This window comes from Cnephaeus nilssonii (assembly GCF_951640355.1).
Source record: "Cnephaeus nilssonii genome assembly, chromosome: 7".
Classification (NCBI taxonomy): domain Eukaryota; kingdom Metazoa; phylum Chordata; class Mammalia; order Chiroptera; family Vespertilionidae; genus Cnephaeus; species Cnephaeus nilssonii.
In genome coordinates, this window is record NC_137078.1 from 70,342,839 (window position 1) to 70,363,548 (window position 20,710).

General features: G+C 44.8%; 1 protein-coding gene across 1 annotated transcript in view; it reads right to left on the reverse strand.

Annotated features, from left to right (window-relative positions):
- The window catches only part of ORC1 (origin recognition complex subunit 1), a 29,223-nt gene that overhangs the window by 2,817 nt on the left and 5,696 nt on the right, over positions 1-20,710 (reverse strand). The window contains exons 3-17 of the mRNA XM_079776913.1: positions 20,102-20,201; positions 19,408-19,535; positions 17,648-17,830; positions 16,177-16,491; positions 13,558-13,921; positions 12,329-12,433; positions 11,556-11,751; positions 9,167-9,264; positions 8,506-8,607; positions 7,945-8,116; positions 7,260-7,367; positions 6,844-6,993; positions 6,021-6,140; positions 437-603; positions 1-73 (exon numbers count right to left, since the gene is read on the reverse strand). The exon at positions 1-73 is cut by the window's left edge and continues 15 nt beyond it. Of these exons, the coding sequence (XP_079633039.1) occupies positions 1-73; positions 437-603; positions 6,021-6,140; positions 6,844-6,993; positions 7,260-7,367; positions 7,945-8,116; positions 8,506-8,607; positions 9,167-9,264; positions 11,556-11,751; positions 12,329-12,433; positions 13,558-13,921; positions 16,177-16,491; positions 17,648-17,830; positions 19,408-19,535; positions 20,102-20,196 (2,376 nt within the window). The 5' untranslated portion in view covers positions 20,197-20,201. The remainder of the gene's footprint in view (positions 74-436; positions 604-6,020; positions 6,141-6,843; positions 6,994-7,259; positions 7,368-7,944; positions 8,117-8,505; positions 8,608-9,166; positions 9,265-11,555; positions 11,752-12,328; positions 12,434-13,557; positions 13,922-16,176; positions 16,492-17,647; positions 17,831-19,407; positions 19,536-20,101; positions 20,202-20,710) is intronic.

Below are 20,710 nucleotides of genomic sequence, written 5' to 3' on the forward strand. Positions count from 1 at the left end.
TTCCTCCAGTCCCGATCGACGGAATTCCGCAAGGATCGCTCTCAGGAAGCTCTGTTCCATAACAGAGGAATTTCTTAAAGAAAATGAAGACGTGAATTCTCAGTGTGGCTGCAGCAACACCGAGGGAAAGCAGAATAAAGCTTTTCTGCATTTTCAGAGACAGGAAAAAACTGGGGACTACTTCCTCCTATATTATTGGTAAGGGGCCCCCCTACCCTCCCAGATTCTTAAAATGATACATAAATGCCACTTTGGAAGTAAGGAACCACAGAAACTACATCTGGAAAGGTACCAGCACCCCGACTATGCCCTTAAGGAAAAGGACCACGTCTTCAGTAAATGCAGAAAAACAAGCTTCCGTGGCTTCCCCGGACTGTGGCCCTCTCCAGGCCCTCTTTCAAAGAAGGTTCAAGGTCAGGAAGCAGAAGCATCTTACTTGATGGCAGTGATGTACGCCGATGAGAACATCTCATCCACTGCTTTCAGCAGGTGGGCCACGGTGACCTGGCCAGGGGAGCCGGGCTCCTGGCAGGATTCACAGATCTCGGTGGCGCGCCTGCAGACGTCCAGGCAGCGTCGTGCATCTCCAGAGAGGGCTGCGACCTACAGGAGGGATCATTTTATTCCTTGAGGGCCCCTTGCCATGTCAACCAACAGATTCTGTGTTCAGCTAAAAAAAGGAAGGCGTTGCTGAGAATGGACTTAAGCCTGAAGTTAAGTCCTAGTTGGGAACCTGGAGGAAGCCCAGCTATAGATTATCACAGGCACATGCAGGTTAAAAATGGGGATACGCTCTGAGAAATGCTTCATGAGGCGATTTCATTGCTGTGCAAATATCCGAGGGCACTTACACAAACCTACATGGTGTAGCCTTTTTATAAGTAGAAAGAATACACCTAAAATAGTGATGAATAGTATAGTAACCGTCTTATTATCATTATCAAGTATTGCGTACTATACATAATTGTATGTGATGTGCATTCATACAACTCACAGTGCAGGTTTGTTTACAGCAGCATCACCACAGACACCTGAGCAATGTGTTACGCTATGACATTACAATGGCTCTAGCAAATACCTAAATATGGGATTTTTTAGCTCCATGGGTCTACTGTTGTATATGCAGTCCTTCATCGGCCAAAATGTCATCATGCAGCACATGACTTTTACTGTGCCTGGGACTCTTCCCTGAGTCCAAACCTTTGTCTTGGTTTTACAAATAACTCCAAAGTAGGAAAGGCAGAAATCCATAGCTTTATTTAATACTAGGGCCCACTGCACGAAATTCATGCAGGGGAGGGGGCGGTCCCTCAGTCCGGCCTGCACCCTCTCGCAATCCGGGATCACTGGCTCCTAACCGCTCACCTGCCTGCCTGCCTGATCACCCCTAACCCCTCTGCCTGCCTGCCTGATGGCCCCTAACCACTCACCTGCCTGCCTGATCACCCCTACCTGCCTCTGCCTGCCTGATCGCCCCTAACTGCCTCTGCCTCGCCCCCTGCTGCTGCAGCTTCGTCCATCCGTCCAGAATGATGTCTGGAAGGTAGTTTGGCTGGTCAGTCTAATGAGCATATTATGCTTTTATTATTATAGATAAGAAATATTACTGATGATTACCTTTATTCTAAGAAAATTCAAATGGGAGCAGATCACCTAGAGATGGAAATAATCACTGATGAGGCCTTGTACTTTTCTTTTGGGAAAGTGACAGCATCTTCAATTATTTAAGGGGTATTTGTGTGACCCTGCTCTTGTTCCTGGAAGTTTAATATAGAGTAAAGGGTGAGAATAAATGCCGAATAGGCAAAGGGTAGGTTTTGTCTGTTGGCTCAGAGCCCCATCTATGCCCTTCTGTGCTTTCCTGTAGTTCAGGGGAAACTGCGTTTCCTAGATGCCCTGGCAGCTACCTTCTCACTGCGGAGCATGGACGCAGTGGAGAAGCTCCACTCTGCTCCTCACTGGGCTCAGCAGGGGCGGGGGCGGGGGCAGTGCAGTCCGTAAGCTGCTGTCTTCCTTGGCAGCACCGTTCCAATGGCAGCAGCAAGTTCTCAGCAGCCTCAGCAGGGCATGGTCTGGTTCCTTCATCCATCAGAGTGAGAATGGCTTCCTGTAGCTATTAATCTCTAACTTCACTTTTTTTTCCTCTCTCTTCTAGCCTTTCCTTTCCAACCCTTTGGTAACCAGTTCCCAATATTAAATTCTATCTGTTTGAAATACCTAGTGGGGGCAGGTCAGACTGTGCCGCGGAGGCTCGGAGCAGGTGCTCCTGTGTGTTCTTCTCTCAGGCTCCGGGATGTGCCTGAGTGTTCTTTTCTCAGGCTCGGGGCCGCACCCAGCCCCTCCTCCTGAGCTGGTCGTGACCGTTACAGAGTCCTGACCGAATTTGCATATTTCTCTCTCTCTCTCTCTCTATGTGTGTGTGTGTATATGTATATATAGATTAGGGAAATGAAATCTATGAGAGACCTGTGCCCCACAATCACACTGACACATCTGAAAACACAAGGGCTCTCATTTCTTGCATGGAGAGAAATATGTCCCCAGAAGCAGCCAGCCAAGGCCAAGAGGCTAAGGTGGGGCCTATTTTGGAGGTAAAGCCACAGCCGAGCCTCCCTCACAGCATTTGTGTGAATTTTGGAGACGCCTTGGTCAATGGCTAAACAACCAGAATCAAGAGGGAGGGAGCTGCACACCTGGGGGACGCAGAGAAATCTGTGGTCAGCTGAGTCAGACCAACCCACAGTACCAGAGGCTGCACTGCTGCTCCTTCCTGTCCATGTGCACAGAGACGGGGATTCCTGGGCTCCGTTCACAGGGATCCTATCCTCTCTCCATCTGCAGTTTAAATTTCACTGAGGGAACCTTTGGACTCACTGTGGCCTGCAAGGGTCTCTGTTTCTACATTCCCAGTGCTTGCCAACAATCCTGACATCCGCCTGACAACATGTTGAAATAATTATTTCCTTCAAATATTCATGCTACATTAAGTTTGAAAAAAGCAAATTTTATAGGCATATATATATATATATATATATATATATATATATATATATATAAAACACACAAAGACATTAAAAAGCCATTTCTGGGAAGTAGGATTACAGAAGTTTTTTGTTTTTTTTTTAATTGATTTTTTACAGAGAGGAAGGGAAAGGGGTAGAGAGCTAGAAACATCGATGAGAGAGAAACATCGACCAGCTGCCTCCTGCACACCCCCCACTGGGGATGTGCCCGCAACCAAGGTACATGCCCTTGACCGGAATCGAACCTGGGACCTTTCAGTCCGCAGACCGACGCTCAATCCACTGAGCCAAACCGGTTTCGGCGGATTACAGAAGTTTTTAAATGTTTTGTGTATATTTCTGTTTTTAAGAATTCAAATTTAAGACACTCAAAACAAAAATCACTTTCCAGCCGAAACTGGTTTGGCTCAGTGGATAGAGCGTTGGTCTGTGGACTGGAGGGTCCCAGGTTCGATTCTGGTCAAGGGCATGTACATTGGTTGCGGGCACATCCCCGGTGGGGGGTGTGCAGGAGGCAGCTAGTCGATGTTTCTCTCTCATCGATGTTTCTGGCTCTCTGTCCCTCTCCCTTCCTCTCTGTAAAAAATCAATAAAATATATATATATATATATATAAAAAAAATCACTTTCCAGTAACTCAAGAGAGAAACATGAGCATCAGCTTATATTCTTCCCTTCCTCTAATCTCCCACATCCAGCAGGTAAGGGTGTCCTATGGATGTTTCCACCTGTCACTTCTCTCCTCCGATCCCATTCCACTGCCTTGGGAAGCAGTACTGTGTTCATAGAAGCAAAGTGCACAAGGACCCTGGGAGGCAAGAAAACACCCAGAGCAGTCTTCCCCCTGAGAGCACCTGTGAACCCTGGTGACCGTCAGCATCCGTTCTGATGGCTGTTGTGGTGATGGAGACAAAAGAAAAAGCTGGGGCTTACCCAACATGGACTCTAAGAGCAGACCTTATATGGTCATGGGCCCGACCTCAGCATAAGGTTGAGGAGAGAACCATCCTGCAGAAGGATGGCTAGAAAAATGGCCTGTTTTGACCTTGGTACTAGGTGGCGTAGGGTTAGAAAACCCTATTGCAAGGGCAGAGTTGAATAGTGGTGGCAGACCGTGGCCTGTAAAGCCTAAAACATTTACTACCTGACCCTTCACAGAAAAAGTCTGCTGACTCCTGCCCTAGGTCCTCTCCCATTTCATGCTGTTGGATGAACATTAGGGCCACTGTGGGGAGGAACAGTTTAGGGCTCAGAAGATTTTGTATTTGTTAATTTGTACTGTTTCAGTTAAACTCTTTGCCCTGGAGATGTTCCCTCTTATACCATGGCAGAAGTCCCAAGATTTATTCCCAAACAAGAATAAACAAAGTCTCTAGGCCAGGACACCAGGGATTGTCAGAGGGAAGGGGATGTCCCTAACCATTTGCATGCTGAACTCTGACGCCAGCCCACCTACCCCACCACTGCCCTCCAGGTAGGACACAGGAAGCCAACTACAGGAAATCTGACCATCCCAATGGAAAACAACTAAAGATATGGAAATTGGCCCATCAGACTACCCTAGTGAAGCTTACTCAAGTGCTCTGAGCTCCCAATAAGCTTTGTAATCTCCATTCTTATACCTAAGTGGACAGCCAAGACATCTGAGGAAAGGAACAGTGCAGAATAAACCAACCGACAAAAGCATCTTGGAGGAAAAGGAAGAAGATAACCTCAAATAGGCATGAAAAAGGACCATTTGGAGGAAAAACATAAACTTTTAGAATTTGCATGATGGAGGTGAAAAACTCGACCCAACAGAGTAACTTTGGGGGATCTTGCTTAGAAAGGGAATCCTGGAGACGAGCATCTGTCTGGCTCCCCTGACCCCAGAACCTAACACAGTGAGCAGCCAGTTCTGAGCAGGTGTTGCAGACACGTGCTGCTGCTATAGGCGTTCAGAGTTCACAGCATCCCAGGCAAGACACTAGAAATACATAAGTATACGGTGGATGTGTGATTTCTTGTGTTCAGCTTGAGGTAGTATTTAACCCACTTTATTCTTCAGCAGCCTCAGAGAAGTCTTAGTGGAATGCGGCCCACGAGCCCCAAGTTTGACATGCTTGAATGTAGTCCAAATTGTATACCTACCATGGGGTGTGCACCTTGCTAGACACTGACAGGCCAGCAGAGGACATCTGGCTCGAGCGGACTAGAAAGTCCTGGACGAGAAAGTGGCCCCAGCCTCATTTCGTGGAACAGCCAGCAGTCATCCTTTCCGGCTCCACAGGAGGCAGCCGCACGGAGGGCGAGACAGCAGGCCAACGATAACGGCCGCTTACAGCCCACAGCCTCAACGGCCAGCGCTGATCGGTCTGAAGGACTACGAACTCCACTGCCCAGCCTCCCCCACTTGAGGTTTTTGTGCATAAAATTCAACCCCTGAGCTTCCCCGGTTGTGGCTCTCTCCCCCCCTCCCCCCCGATTCCCTCTAACAAACTCCCCTCTTGCTGCTGTGTCTGTCTATTTCCTTGAGCGACTCCAATCTTACAGGCACCTTATAGACATGGTTGAATTTCATTCTCACAATGACCCTGTGAGGTAGCTAGTATTATTACCATTTTTCAGAGAAGTAAACTGAGGCTCAGGAAGTTTTGAAGTAACTTTCCTATAACCTTCCACATGCCTATTAAGTGTTAGAGCCAGAATTCAAAGCAGGTTTGTCTATTTAACTATTCTGCCCTTTTCATTATACAAAGCTGTCTGCTCCCTGAATCAATTAATTTTCGTTTTAATTGATTAAGCCCACCATAGTCATAGCCCCCTATCAGTTATACAATAAGATTTCAGGAATTTTTCAAAACTTCGTTTCTACTTTTTGTATTTGTTTTTACAAGATTTCCTAAATTTCTCATCATTCCCAGAGCACCCAGCACAGGACCTTACACCAACAGGGGCTCAGCAAAGAACTGCCGCCTGTTTTGTAGGTACAGCTAGGAGCTCCCGAGGGTGACTTACCTTCCTGGCAACAAGCTGGATGGCATCATCCTCAAAGGCCTTCAGATGTTTGAGTCGGGACATGAGGATCTGCTGCAGCTGCCTGTAAGTGTAAGGCTGGAAGGACATCCTGGTGAAACCCTGGGGAGCCAAGATGACAGAGAAACAAGTTCATTGACTGCCCTCTCTGATAGCCCTGGCGGAAAGTTGCCCACCAGTCCCCAAATCCATATAACAGTTTGCAGACTTCATGCTGGGACTCCCACTGCTTCCAGCTCTTCGTGACTGACAATGGCCAGTGGCATCTTGTAGGGCAGTAGTTCTCAACTACTTTTCATTTAGTTTAAAATATCCTTTTATTCTGCCAAAATCATGGAGAAGTAGATAGAAGTAGAGGTGCTCCGATGAGTGGACGGGAGGATCTTCAGCTCTATGACGTGCACAGGCACCGCTCCTGGTCTCACTCGCCATGCTTTTAAGTACCTGTGGTTCAGGCTGAACCAGGGGCCCACGAGGGCACACACTGCATCCACCTTGCTCACTGCTACGCTCTAGCCATCTAACACTGCCTGGCAAGGGTAAGTGCTTAAATACATTTTAAAAATAATTAAACCTCCAGGGCTCTGCAGCTTAACAGTGCACAGGCAGCAGAACATCAAGATATGTTTGCAGCAAATCATGCAATGGTGACAGTTTAATTCCAACTTAAAATGAGAAGCGTTTTAGAAACCACATTTCGTACTTTCCCCACTTACGTTAGTGTCCTATGTATTCATTTTTGCAGGACTCCTTAGCACAGCTTCTGGATCTGTAAGAACAACCAGAGAACGGCCCCAGGACCTACCAGCCGGCTTGACACCCGGTTCATCATGATGCGCTCTGGCAGGTCCATGGTGTTGGCAATGGTCAGGACCACAAGCCGGGCCTCCTTGTGAGTGGGCCAGTCAAAGAGATTGTACATTACATCTTGTTTCTGAGTCCACAGAAGGTCGAGCTGCCAGGGAAATGGAGAGAGATGCAGGGTCAACCACAGAGACGGCGCCAGGGCCCAGAGTGAAGACCTGTCACCACTGCTTTAGCTGCATGCGCTTCTCAGGGCACGTCAGCAAGGAAGTCAGTGGACACGTGCCACTTGCCACGAGACAACAGGCTCAGACGAAGGAAGGAGCCAAGCTTCCCTCCTGCCCAGTACTTGCTCCCAAAACACCTGTCAACAACCACGTGGCTTCTTTCCCAGTCCTCCTGGGGGCACCTCCTCACCTCATCCACAAGCAGCACGGTGGTTTCCTGAGAGGACCCGTGGGTGCGGAATCGCTTGGCCAGCAGTTCGGCTGCATGGGTAGCTGTTGCCTTTTGGCCTGTCATTTGCTGCATTGGGGGAAAACAGGTTTGGTCAACTCGAAGAACATACTCCCTTGGGCTTAAAGTTAAAACTGCAAACAGAGGAAGCTCTTTAGCCTGAGGGTTTCAGGATCCTAGACTCTTTGCCTTCTACCCTACACACAGAAGGCACCAAAACAGAAGATAAAGAACGTCTGTGTGATTGAAATGCAAATGAACCAGAGGAGTCCCAGAAGCCCCTCCATAATCATTGCTTCCCGACTCTATAACTGCACGTTATCTGTTACAAGAGAACAGCTAATGAACCAAGAGTGAGGTGCAAACTCGCGCCTACCTCTAACCCCTTCCTAGTCTGCCACACTGCCTCCTGTGCACACGTGGTTCTCACCATGATGGTAAATACTGGTTTCCAACCGTTCATAACGAGCTCCTAGACTTTAAGGTCCCTGTGGGTAGGCATTCTGCCTTTGCTCTTGCTCTCTCTACTCAAAGGGCAATGCCTGGCATGTTGAAAATATGTAATATGCACAAAATTAAGTAAACCTTTTTCTTTTCATGTGCCAAAAAACTGTATTTTCCAAAAAGCCCAAACTGCTTTGCTTACCTGCAAGATTTGCACGTAGACTTGGTGGGGCTCTGTCAGTTTCATGCCATTGACTTCAATGTATTGAAAGGGAGGAACATCATTGGCTTGGGCCGCCTGCTGTAGGCAGTGTATTACCTCGTGTACAGTGGCAGTCTTCCCGGTCCCAGGTACCCCAGAGATATACATGCACCTAGGCAGGAAGGGAAGGCGTGAGGGTTAGGTGTGTGCCAGCTGCCTCACCAGTTAGGAGTGAGCAAATGTGTGCGGAAGGAAGGTCCAAGAGCCCTGAAATGTGGAGGCGGGGGCAGTAAGGACCACCCTTGGAAGCTGATTAGAGCAGGGCCTGTTTCTATAGAATCATTCATTCCACAAGCAACGCCAGTGTCACTTTTCTTGGAAAATCAGGATTCCCATTCCTGCAGAATAACTTTGACAACAAAAAGCTGCTTTAGAAGCTTTGGGCTTTTGCCTGTTCTCCTGACACTGGGGAAAGACCATCTGGTTGATCTCTGACACCTGAGGGGTGTACCAGCAGGAGCCCTCTCCCCTGACCATCCTACCTGGCTCAGCATGACTCACCCTCCAGTATGATCAAGGAGTTTGCTTTCCACAAAGTTGTAGATATCTTGGAATTCCTTTTCCCGACAGGGAAGAGAGTCAGGTACAGCAGAAACATGCAGACTAAGTAAGGGAAAAGGAAGATTTTAGAAGTATTTCACCATCCACTCAATAATTGAAAGGCTTATCTATAGTTTCTATATAAAACCTTAATCACAAACCCAAGGGAATGTCTTCATTCTCAAATCTCTTCATGCAGTTGCATAATCCCTTTCTCCCTGCAAATCACCAACTCAGTGGTGCTAACCAAAGGTACACGTCACCTGGGAAGCTCTCCCCAAATCGCATTGCTGAACCTCACCCCGCAAGAGATTCTGATTCGGTTGATTTCTGGAAGGATGTAGGCTTGTATATTTTTTAAAACTCCCAACACAGTTCTAAAGAGTACGGCCCCTGAGAAGTAGTGTCCTCACTAATCACCTCCATCCCTGAGAAAAGGATGGCAGTAGACTGGAAGGTTACTCCTAGAACCAGTCTGCATTAGCTGACCCAGACACCACTTGAGAGGTTTCTTCTCTCGGAACACACACGTTCATTTTACTCTATTATTACTCCTGTTTCATGTGAATGAAAGCAGAGGCCCATCTCTTTCTATCTGAAAGGGGCCCACGAGCAGTGTTACCTTAGCCGGGCCTCCTCTAGCACGCTGGCAGGCCCCCGGGCAGCCAGGTTTCTGTTGCGGATCTGGGGAGTGGCAGAATGTGGCATTCTAGGCGTGGGCTGTATTCAGAAAAAGAGAGAACATATTTCAGAAAAACACAACTCACACACACACACACACACACACACACCCCAACAACAAAGCAAAACACCATTCAGGACACATTAGCAAATCTGATTCCTGATGACTTGCTAAAAAGAAGAGAGGTGGTGAATTCCTTAGTTCTTTTATGTATAAAATACCATGATTCTCCCTCTCTCTCCTCACATCACACATACACTTTTTTCATAGTCCCAATACAATTTCTTTTTTCCAGTTTACACACAGTATTAGGATTTGAAAACAGTGGCAATCTGGGGAAAGAATAAATCAAAGTATGGATTAAATACTATTTAAAAGTAAAATATTGCTTTAAAGGAAAGGTAAGAAATTATGAAGAAATCCTAACTACCCTGCCCAAACATAGGGTTGAGTGGGAGGCATAAACTGGGTTTGATTCAGAGGATCCTCCTATAGATTGGTTTGAAAACACGGTTAGACCTTGTTTACCAGTTTAACACCTATTAAGTTTGGAGAAAACAGGAAAGGAGTAAGAAAACCTTGCTCAGAATGTATCAAAATGTCACCCCAATCAATTTAATAAATAAAAAGAAGGTATCAAAAATTTGGTAGATTTCTGATCTTTTCTATTATGCTAAAGATGCCCTCACACCCGGTAGCTCTTCTACTTGGTGGGACCCAGGAGATGCAATCAAACCAGAAGGTAGGTGAGCTATTTGCATAAAAAAGAATTCTAGGCAAGTTCGCCTCACGTCTAAAAGTTATCTATTGGATTTCTTTCCATACAGGTGTTCCAAAGAACAATATGCTCCACAGAAAAATTTAACTGGTCAGACTCCTGCTCTAAGGCTCTCTTGGAAGGTCGCAATACGATTAATACCCATCTGAACACGGGAAGACTCTGAAAGTCCCATAGGAAGCAGGAGAGACATCCCTTATTCTCTCCCAGTTAACAATTCATTACCAATACCTGAGTAGCCCTCCCTGTTTCTCAGGTGTATCAAGTGACACTGTTACCGGACAAGTGACGGGACCCTGAGCAGGTCTGCCTGGAACCAGCCCGTAGTGTGTGGGTTCTTGACTTTGTGCAGGAAAAATTTCACCACACGAGTCAAGGTGACTATGAGGGTACATTCATTAAATCCGGGGACAGTAAAACAAGGAAGGGTTTAGCAAAGTAGAAGGAACAGAAGAGCCTAGGCTGGGCTGCCTTAGCTCTCTGCGAAGTCAGAGAAAAGGGGACCTTAGAGACAGGTTCAGGGGGTTAGCCTGGGACAGCTGCCACTGCCCATTGCTCCCTGGTTGCAAGTCTCTTGGGGCCCCTGAGAGCGTCACAGATGTGGGAGAACAGGGGGAAGGAAATGGCGCAGGTTGCTTCCCAGAGGGAGAGCGTGTGCTGGGTATCTCTCTCTTGCAGGCGGGAATCAGGGGAGGTCTCGGCAGAACAGTCATTAGTTTTCCAGGTGTGCCCTTTCAAGGTCGTGATCTCGATTGATTGGTAGGTGCCAGGGCAAGGACCATTAGTTATTGCAGCTGGTCCTGGCATTGCCTACCTGGTTTTGCTGCTTTTCTGGGCCTGGAGCTTAAATACAACTTAGGCCTAGACATGATCTCTAGGGAGGTGACCTTCTGTATCTGGCTGTGAATTGCTGGGCCAGTTTGTTCTGCTATCTGTCTCCATTTCTCTATTCCACTTGTCCTGGCTTACTGGCCTGTCTCAGAGCAAAGCCAACAACATGGCTCAGCAGCCCTGGTTCAATACCCACTGAGCACTGATTACACACAAAGCACTCCACTGGGTTTTGTGGGCAATGCAATGATCAAGTGCCAGTTCTTGTCCTTCCCTCTGGAAGTTTGGCTCTGGGCCATTTGGTTTTGTATTTTAAAGGGAACTCAAAAATCACTACCTACTGCATGGGAGGAAACGTCCAGCTGGCGGGCCATAGAAGGCCAGGAAATCATTTGGACTGGCCCTGCCAAGGCATTAGGGGTGGGTTAATTAAATGTTTGACTAAATACAGCAGGCTAGTTTTTAAGGTCATAATTGTGTATAGCCTTCGAACGATGTTATAAACATCCAAATGGCCCATGGTAGAAACAAAAGGTTCCCCACCCCCAATACTGGATTCATTTTCAGCCCTAGGGTTCATGAATACTCCAAGTGTAATAGCTCTCAATATAGCAGACCTGTACTCAGAACCCAGCTATTACTAACGGTAGTGTGATCTCAGCCACCACATTTTAAATTGAGAGGGATGCTTCGTGGAAGATAAAGATGAAAGAACCTTACGGTTTTCTTCGGTGTCTTGGAGGGGGTGTGCAAGGATGACTTTGTGGGAGAGTGTGGGCTCCTGGGCACACGGCTGCGCATTCTCCGTGGGAGGGGTGGTGTCGAAGCCGCTTCCTCCTCACTGTCCGAGTCTGTAATCTCTGCTGCGGGCAGAAATTCTTCCTCTTCTTTGTCATTTTTGCGATTATCTAAAAACCTGAATGGCGGGACACATTTTCTGATATTCAGTGTTTGAAGTCTAAATCAGGGCACCCTAACAGGTGAGTGTAGATTAGAGGTGTTGCAGTGTCTGCTGTGGTGAGCAGTATAAGATGTGCTCCACTTGTTTGCTACTGAGGTACTCTGCTGAGGGCTTGATTTGTTTTATTTTGTGACCTGTATATTATTATTCCCACTTTTATGATGAAGAACCTGAGGCTTAGGAAGGTTATGTAACCTTCCCAAGGGTATACAGACAGTAAATGACAAAGCTCAGCTTCACATCCAAGAGTATCAGAATCCAAGTTCATGCTTGTAGGCATCCCTCTAACAGTCTTGCCAGGTGTGAGTATGAGGCCCCGAGAGGCACTTATGCCCAGAACAGCATTTCTTGCCCCTTTCTGACATTTATGTAAACTAACATAATTCCAGACATCCTAGGTAAAAAGGTGAATTTCAATGGAATAGCAAATAACACATAAGAACTATAAGAGGCTTTAAGAAATGAAATAAGATAATAGATACCATAGATGGCAGTGATAAACGCATTTCTGCCTGCCAAGGAGCACTCTTACCGAAGCTGCTGCCTAATCCGATTCAAAGTCAAGAGATAACTCTTTCTGCGGATACGATGCGGAGTAGAGGTAGCTTCATCCTGAGCTTCTGGTGTCTGTGCCTCCCTGCAAGATACCACAGCAAGGTGACGGAAAGCAGTTTCAGGCACTGGGGAGCAGCAGCAGGCCCTAAAAGAGTCAGGTGGCCTGACTTGCTCCTATTGCTTTTGCAGGAGCTAATCACTTTGCTAAAAAGTTCGTAATTGAAATTTGACTCAAACTCAGAGAAAAAAGTTTGCTTAAAGCTTATTATTTAAATAAGACTCACCTGCCAACAAGAGGCCAGAATATACTAACCTCAGGCACAGTATCTTGTCCTTTTTTTCTTTCTGACATATCTATGACTTTACAGTCTACCCAGCTCAAGGTTGGCAGAAATGCAGCTATATATTAAATACAAAACTGCCCTAACTGGTTTGGCTCAGTGGATAGAGCGTCGGCCTGCGGACTCAAGGGTCCCAGGTTCAATTCTGGTCAAGGGCATGTACCTTGGTTGCAGGCACATCCCCAGGAGGGGGTGTGCAGGAGGCAGCTGATCAATGTTTGTCTCTCATCAATGTTTCAAACTCTCTATCTCTCTCCCTTCCTCTCTGTAAGAAAATCAATAAAATGTATTTTTAAAAAAACAAAAAAACATTTATCAAGCAAACCTATAATGAGCTGGATGCTGAAATTTCTGAGCAGGAAACACTGAAATGTGTAATTTCTGGCTCCTCACATTATTTGTGCAGTCCATTATTTACAAGCACTGCCTAGTGCCAAACTGTAAACTTTGTTCTAGATGCATTATCCTCTTGTACTACATGTATATGAGAATGGTTTCCAGTGTTGTTTTTTATAAACTAAAAAAATGGCTGTTAAAATGTGTCAAGTAATGAAACCCAGGACTACGAAGCAATTCAGGTTTGGGAAATTATCTTCTGAAGCAGTGACCCCCAAAGGGCATCTGGGTATACAAGAATCATCCAGATCATTTAAAAATGCAGATTCTTAGGCCCGACATTTGGAAATTAAGTCACTATTCCTGGAAAGAGGCTCAGAAATCTGTGTTTTGGAAAAGCTCCACGTGATTCTGACACATTCAGACTTGCGACCCACTGCTCTAACTTTATGGACTGTGACCAACACAGTTCACATCACGTGAACCATTTGGATTTACTCTGTGGGAGGAGGGGTAACGTCCCCCTCACCTCTTTTTTATCTTTTCTGGTTTCAGAATCACGGAAGGCACCACTGAGCTTTTCTTTCCCCCTCTGAAAGGGTCAAGTGTTATTTCCCGACTAATCTCTGTGGTTTTCAAAGCTGGGACCCGGGTTCGCAGGATCATGCGACATTCACGTGAAGCCTCGTCTTGCTCGGCACAAGAGCGTCGCATCGCCCCCGTTTTCTCTGGGGCTTTCAGAGCCTGAGATGAGGTCTGGAGTCCATCAGGCTGAGACCTCTTAGAAGGTGAGGTAATTTCAGAGGCCACTTTCCGTTTAGTCCTTCTGGGAGAATCCAAAGACACCCGCGAAGTCTCCTGGGAAATCCTAGTGTTAGGTGTCACAGGGAAACCTAGGCCCAAGAGAAATCACCACAGACGTGTGTGAATTTTATAACTAGCATTATATACACCCCCATCTCATTGTAGCTAAATGCAGCCACTGAAGTCATACAAAGACATGAGTTCTCCATATTTTGAATTATTCTATGCTTTCCCCCTCTCAGGTCAGGTAGCTATATATTTTAGTCTCTCTCCTAAATTCTGTGGGTGATTTTCCTAGCTAGAACCGTAAGTCAATTATTAAGTCAGCTTTTGTAGGTAAATGTTTACTTGGATTTCTCTGAAGTAATCTACCAGACCACTGCACATCCTCAGCCTCATTCAACAAATGGCATTTGAAAAACTTATACCAGTGGCTCTGTTGACTAACACCAAGGCCTAGATTTTTCTTAGCTCAGATTAAGTCTACCAACAGAGAGAAGTTGGATCCCTGGGGGCAACCAGTTGGGTTCAGTGAATACACAGAACCACATTAAGATTTGCTCCTCTCTCACCATGACTGCAAGCACCACGAACCTGACATTCATTCACAGCTATCAGTTGAGCTGTTAAAATGGCAAGGTATGTGCCAGGTGCTCGGAGGAACCAAAAACTGAATGAGACAATCCTGGTCCCCAATTACAAGACACTCCAGGGTAGATGACATACATGGATGTCTATAATATGAAGTAAAATAATTGTTCTAAAGCCCCTAAGTGCTAATGAAGATGGCTCATAAAGATAGGGCATGAAAGAAAAGGCCAGATCTTACAGGGCTTTGAACATGAACAGAAATAAAATAACCTAACTCTATTTCACCTATAATATAAACATCAGGAGGAAAAATTTAACCAACTTTACTTCCTCAATGGAATACATTCTAAAGGTATAAAGCAATGCAAATAAAATTTTAATTTTCACTTGGTTAAGTTTACTGCCAGTCGTAGTATTGGTGTAGCTATCGAGACTCCCGTGTGTGTGTTAGGCTTGCTCCTGGGAGTCAGGGCTCTTCTCCCTAAAGAAGGTGATACAATCATGTACTGTGGGGAGAAGGGGAAGAGCCCTGTTGTTTATAGACTAGACATATCAGTATGATTTCAAGAATTGTAAAGTATATACGTCTTTTAGCTCTTCTACTAGGGATCTACTAGTAAAAGGCACTGTCCTCTTAGTAGCAGACATCTTGAAGAAATGGCTCATTTATTATTATTTTAAAACCTTTATTGCTGCAAGTGTTACATATCTTCCTCCTTGTTCTCCCATTGACCCCTTCTAGCCCATCCCTGCCCCCTACCCCAGGGCTTCACCACCCTGTTGTCTGTGTCCATGGGTTATGCATACAAGTTCTTTGGTTGATCTCTTCCCACCTCCCACCCGCCTTCCCTCTGAGATTCTGACGTCTGTTCCATGCTTCTATGTCTCTGGATCTATTCTGTTCACCAGTTTATTGTGAAACTCATTTACAGAGCTCAGTATCACTAACCATAGAAAAACACAACAATGACATACCATCTCATACCTATTAGGATGGCCACTATCCAAAACAAAAATAACAAGTGTTGGGAAGGAGGCAGAGAAATTGGAATCCTTGTACACTGTGGGGGAGAATCCTTGTACACTGTGGCTGTAAAATGGTACAGCTGCTATGGAAAACAGTATGGTGATTCCTCAAAATAGAATTACCATACACTCCAGCAATTCCACTTCTGGGTATATACCCAAAATGAAAGCAGGGACTTAAGTAGATATTTATACACCTGTACTCATAGCAGCATTAGTCACAATAGCCAAAAGGTAGAAGCAACCCAAATGTCCACTCACAGATGAATGGATAAATACAATGTGATAGGCACATACATACCATGGCATATTATTTCAGCATTAAAAAGACAGGAAATTTTGACACATGCTACAACGTGGATATACCCTGAGGACATTATGTTAACTTAACCAACCAGTCAGAAAAAGACAAATACTGTATGATTCCACTTATATGAATTATCTTGAGTGGTCAAATTCAGAGACAGAAAGTAGAATGGTGGCTGCCAAAGGATGGGGGAATGAAGAGTGACTGTTTAATGGTTAGAAGATGGTGGTGATGGTTGTACAACAATGTGAATATATTTAATGCCACTAGACTGTGCACTTAAAATAGATTAAAATGGTAAATGTTATGGTATGTATATTTCAACATGTGTCCAATCAGGACCTGCCCCACTGTTGTAGTATGAATTAATATCTTATTCCTTTAGCCTCCATTGCCCCTTGTGATCCATTCCACACTTACTTCCAAGCTCCAGCCTCTTCCTTGCCCTTGGGGTAACAAGATGGGTAGGAACTTGGTGAGATTTGGAGGTGGAGTGCCTCAATTCAATCCTTTCAACACCATGCTTTGCCGTGGTCCAAGAAGGGCTGTCTATGCTGCGATTCTTGGTTTCCATGGACTTCTGGCATCTAGGACTGCCTTCTTGTAGCTTCTCCAACTCTGCAAACAATTCTGGGGATAGTGGTTTGAAGTTCTCCTCATTCCAAGACAGTTTCACAAAGAACGTCTTCTCATTTTTCAGATCTGTAGGTAACACTTCATGTGGGGCTAAAGCTACTACCTGAATTTGGAAAGTAAAGGTGAATAGGAAGAAATGAGGACAAAAATAGCCAAGGAATGCTCCATGATGGCTACACTCAAAAAGCATTAAAGTCTGCATCCTCATCTGGAACGTTACTCTTCCAAACTAAAGAGGCACAGCCAAGGTATAGCGTATTTCCACAGACTCCTCCTCACTGATACCCATACTCTATGTTGGTTTCTTTTCCAGGCCATGCTATTCAGCCATGCCAAATTTCCCCACAAAAACCTCTAAGCATGCCCCACTGCTCAATAGTCTATAATGGCTCCCGACTATAGCAAGATCAGATTACTTACACTGAGTTTCAATGCCTTCCAAAATCTGGCCTCATTTTACCTCCTGAGTGCTCAATACTCTTCAAAATGGCCTTCCATCATTAGTCCAGCTTGGCTTGTCACAGTCCTGCTCATTCTCACCATAGTGCTCCTCCCTAAACACACTCCTCCCTCTCTGCCCTTCCAAATCTACCAATCTTGCTGTGTCAACTTATACATCTGCCTTTCATTTCTTCAAGCTGAGCCCAGATTAGAAAAACCTGACTATAGTCATGCCAGACCAAAGTCTCTCTGCAGCACCATTAAATCAACCACCTAGTCACCACGAGACCACAATTCACACCATGATCTAATCTCATTTTGGGCCTGAAGTAACTTGAGGAATAACCCATATCTTAGTCTCCAAACCAGTGTCTCAGTTCAGACTATAGCTCACCGGAACCTGATTTATCATAAAGTCCCATAACACAATTTGCCTGCAGTAATCAGCACGCTTCGTACTGCTTTATTGAAGATGGAGTCCTCATTTAAGCAAGTGTATTCAGCCTCGCAATGCTTCATGCCTACCACAATCATAGCTAAACAAAATTTCCCACTGCGGTACATTTGCTAATTCCTGCTCATCCCTCAGATCACAACCCAAATGTCACTCCCTCCAGGAGGCTCCTAACACATGGTAAGTGATCTCAATAAATATCTGTTAAGATGAAGTAGACAGACAAGCGGGAGAAGATGACAAACAGCAAAAAATTCATTTCCGTGAGGTAAATCAGAGTCAGTAATACATTTAAAGTCATGCAGTTTAGGAGGCAGACAGAAATAAGCGTCAAGATAGAACTGAAAATCAAGGCATCACCTACCTGCACAGGGCCAGAGATGGTCTCGGCATCAATGTTGCTGTTACAGGCGGGGTAATCATACCAGAATATTTCCTGCACATCGGGCTTCCGGCCCAGCAAATGCTGTTTACTGACAGAAATTTCACAGAATCGGATAAACCACTGTACTCGAGCACGTTTCTTACAATAAGTTTCAGAATCTAGGAGGGATAGGTAGAAAGGTTAAGAAAAATGCAAGAACATTTTATTAAGAACTTCATCTGTGTCAGACACTGTGCTAAGCACTTGATGATACTTGATTAACATATCATTTTTAATCCTCACAATAACCCTACAAGGTAGGGACTATCGCTATCTCCCTTATATAGGCAAAGTAATCAAGTTACAGGGACCTTAAATGATTTTTCAATGGTCACAAGACCAACCAGCAGCAATTTGACTCAACCCCGCACCCGTGTTCTTCTCACTTTGCTCCACCACTTCCTAATTGTGACTGTCAGTCATCAAAAAAGTTACTAAAGGCATTTGAGAGGAGCGATTCTAATCAAACCTTATAAATCAATGCTTATAAAGAAGCCATCAAACAGTAGAAAAGCAAAAATCCTGGCAAGAATCAGAGCATCAGGCACTGAGATGACTTCTGGCAAAGATGTGCTTGCAATCTTCAGTGTTATCATTGTACTACACCATTAACATTACTGCATGCCAGCATTAGCTCCAAATAAAAGGACATACACTCTAGTGCCATCACCATCACCACCTCTTCTCTTCCTTCGCTCTCTTCAGAGAAAGACTGAAGCACCACACAAGGATTCTAAAATGTGCACACAGGGCCCATACTTCAAATACTGAAGTCCATTCTGCTCAGGTGCTCCCCCTAGTGGATATTAGTTTGATGAGGTTTTCCTCCCTACTGTCAAATATCTTTCCTATTTAGGTAGTGTAAAAACATCTTTATCCACTCACTCTATCAGCTCCTTTATTTTAGGCCTCCAAATTGCCACAGGACTAACTAACTCTAATTCCTCCTGGAAGAGGCAGTTTTGTGTAGTTTCAAATTCCTCTTAATCCTCCTTTTGGAGTTTTGCCCCATTTCTACCTTTCTGTGCTCTTCTCTGCTTTGCAGAGGGTTAAAGCCCAGACAATCAGCAGAAGCAGTGAGTGTGGACTTGCAGGCTCTGGTTAGCACAACTTCCCCTTCTGCTCTTCCAGTTTTAGGGGCCGCAGTGGCTTTCTGCACTACTGATCTTGGGGAAACACCATTTTTGTTTTTTTACTCTTTTCAACCCTTAAACAAAGTCCCTCTGGGTAAAACACCTACTAAAGTGTTTTTGTTTTACTGACTGAACATCAACTCATACCAATCCAACCTACATCCTCTCTCATTAAGAATTTGCAAACTTCATTACTAACTTCCTTATGCCTATCAAAAACAAATCACCTATTTTTTTCTTCCCCCTTCTTCCTGAATTCATCCTTTCACTCCATTCCAAAAATCCAGCCTAATGGCCATTGTTACCCACTCCTAAAAATAATATAAAAGCTAAATTCTTGAGCCCCCCAATCTCATTTTATCCAATACTGCTCTAGAGTAAGGAAGTTCACTTGATGGAAGAGGGTACAGCTAGCACTAAAGTGACCCCACCTCGGAATCTACGGTTCACACCCTATATGCTGCTGTGAACAGAGGCTTCAGTAACTGCCCCTCTTCCCCACCACCTAGCACTTCCCAATTATTCGTGACAAGGAATGGTTTTCATTCCAACCCAAAACTCACCGTCTTCAAACAGCTCAATCAATTTAGCAACATACGGATTTTCATCATCATTCCCTTCAACCAACACAAACTGTCCAACTTGGATGCGAGTCTCAGTCGAACAACCTTTTGATGTCATGCTCATTTCTCTAGGAAGTAACAGGGAAACATGTTAGGCAAGTACTCTCCAACTGGAAAATCCCCTAAATAGTTCTCTCTGCTGACCAATTCTCCTACTGGAAAACCAATTCACCCATTTCTATGCAAGAGTAGACAAAATGGGTTGATCAACTGTTTTAGCATGAATGATTAATCCAGAAGCCTTAATATGAACCCTACTTCTCTCAGCATTCTATCGAAGGCTTCCAAAGGCATAAAAGCTGCCCAATAACAATATCAAATTAGTCATGGATCGCTAGGGCTGGGAGGACACCGTAACATCGAATCCTACCCTGTTATGCAGAATTACATAGAATCTACACCTTAACTGACATTATCATACATATCACATTTTATTAACCTGACGTCTTCTTTTATCATTAAACTGCTATATTTATGCTACCATCTTCTTGCATCAAACAAAACCTCTCCTTACAATCAATTCATATTTACTGTCCCTTAGTCCTCAATATATAGCAACTAGAACAGGCTAGATACAAGTTGTTAACAGTTTAGCCTGGAGAAGTTGTATTTCCAGGACAACCAAATCACTCACTTGTAGGTTTGGTAGTGTAGTTTTCGATCCAACAATGGGCTGCCAACCCACGAATAAGTCGGTCTGCTCCTCAGCCTTGTAGAGCAGTATGCCATGGCTCCTGTGTAAAAGTCACTCACTCTGAGTAAACATGACAACACTCTGATGGATTTTAGGGTACAAGCCCTGCCTTCAATGAGTTCAGCCTTCTTTTCTGCCCCAGCTACACTCTCCCACATTTTAGACTTAGAAAACATTTTTAGGAAAAAGTCAAAGCTCTATGAAGATCAAGCTTAAGCAATTTTGTATCATCTGGGTATGTCTTGCACTATGCTTATCTCTTTCTATCCAGGGAAACAGGAGGGTCAATATGTAAGAAATGAACTATAAATGTTTAGAAGTACTTACTAGGTACAAGGTACAGTGATAGGCATGAAACATCTAGCAACTTAAAACTAAAACACAGTGATACAGTGGTTGGTTGTGTCTTTCTAACACTTATAATCTAGAAAGGGATAAACTATAGATGCATCAAAGGACAAAATAGTGTGAAGAATCAAGAAAAAGAGCCAGAGAGACTACTGTAAGTTAGAGGACCAGGTCTTGTGGCTATTCGGGGAGGAAGGGCTT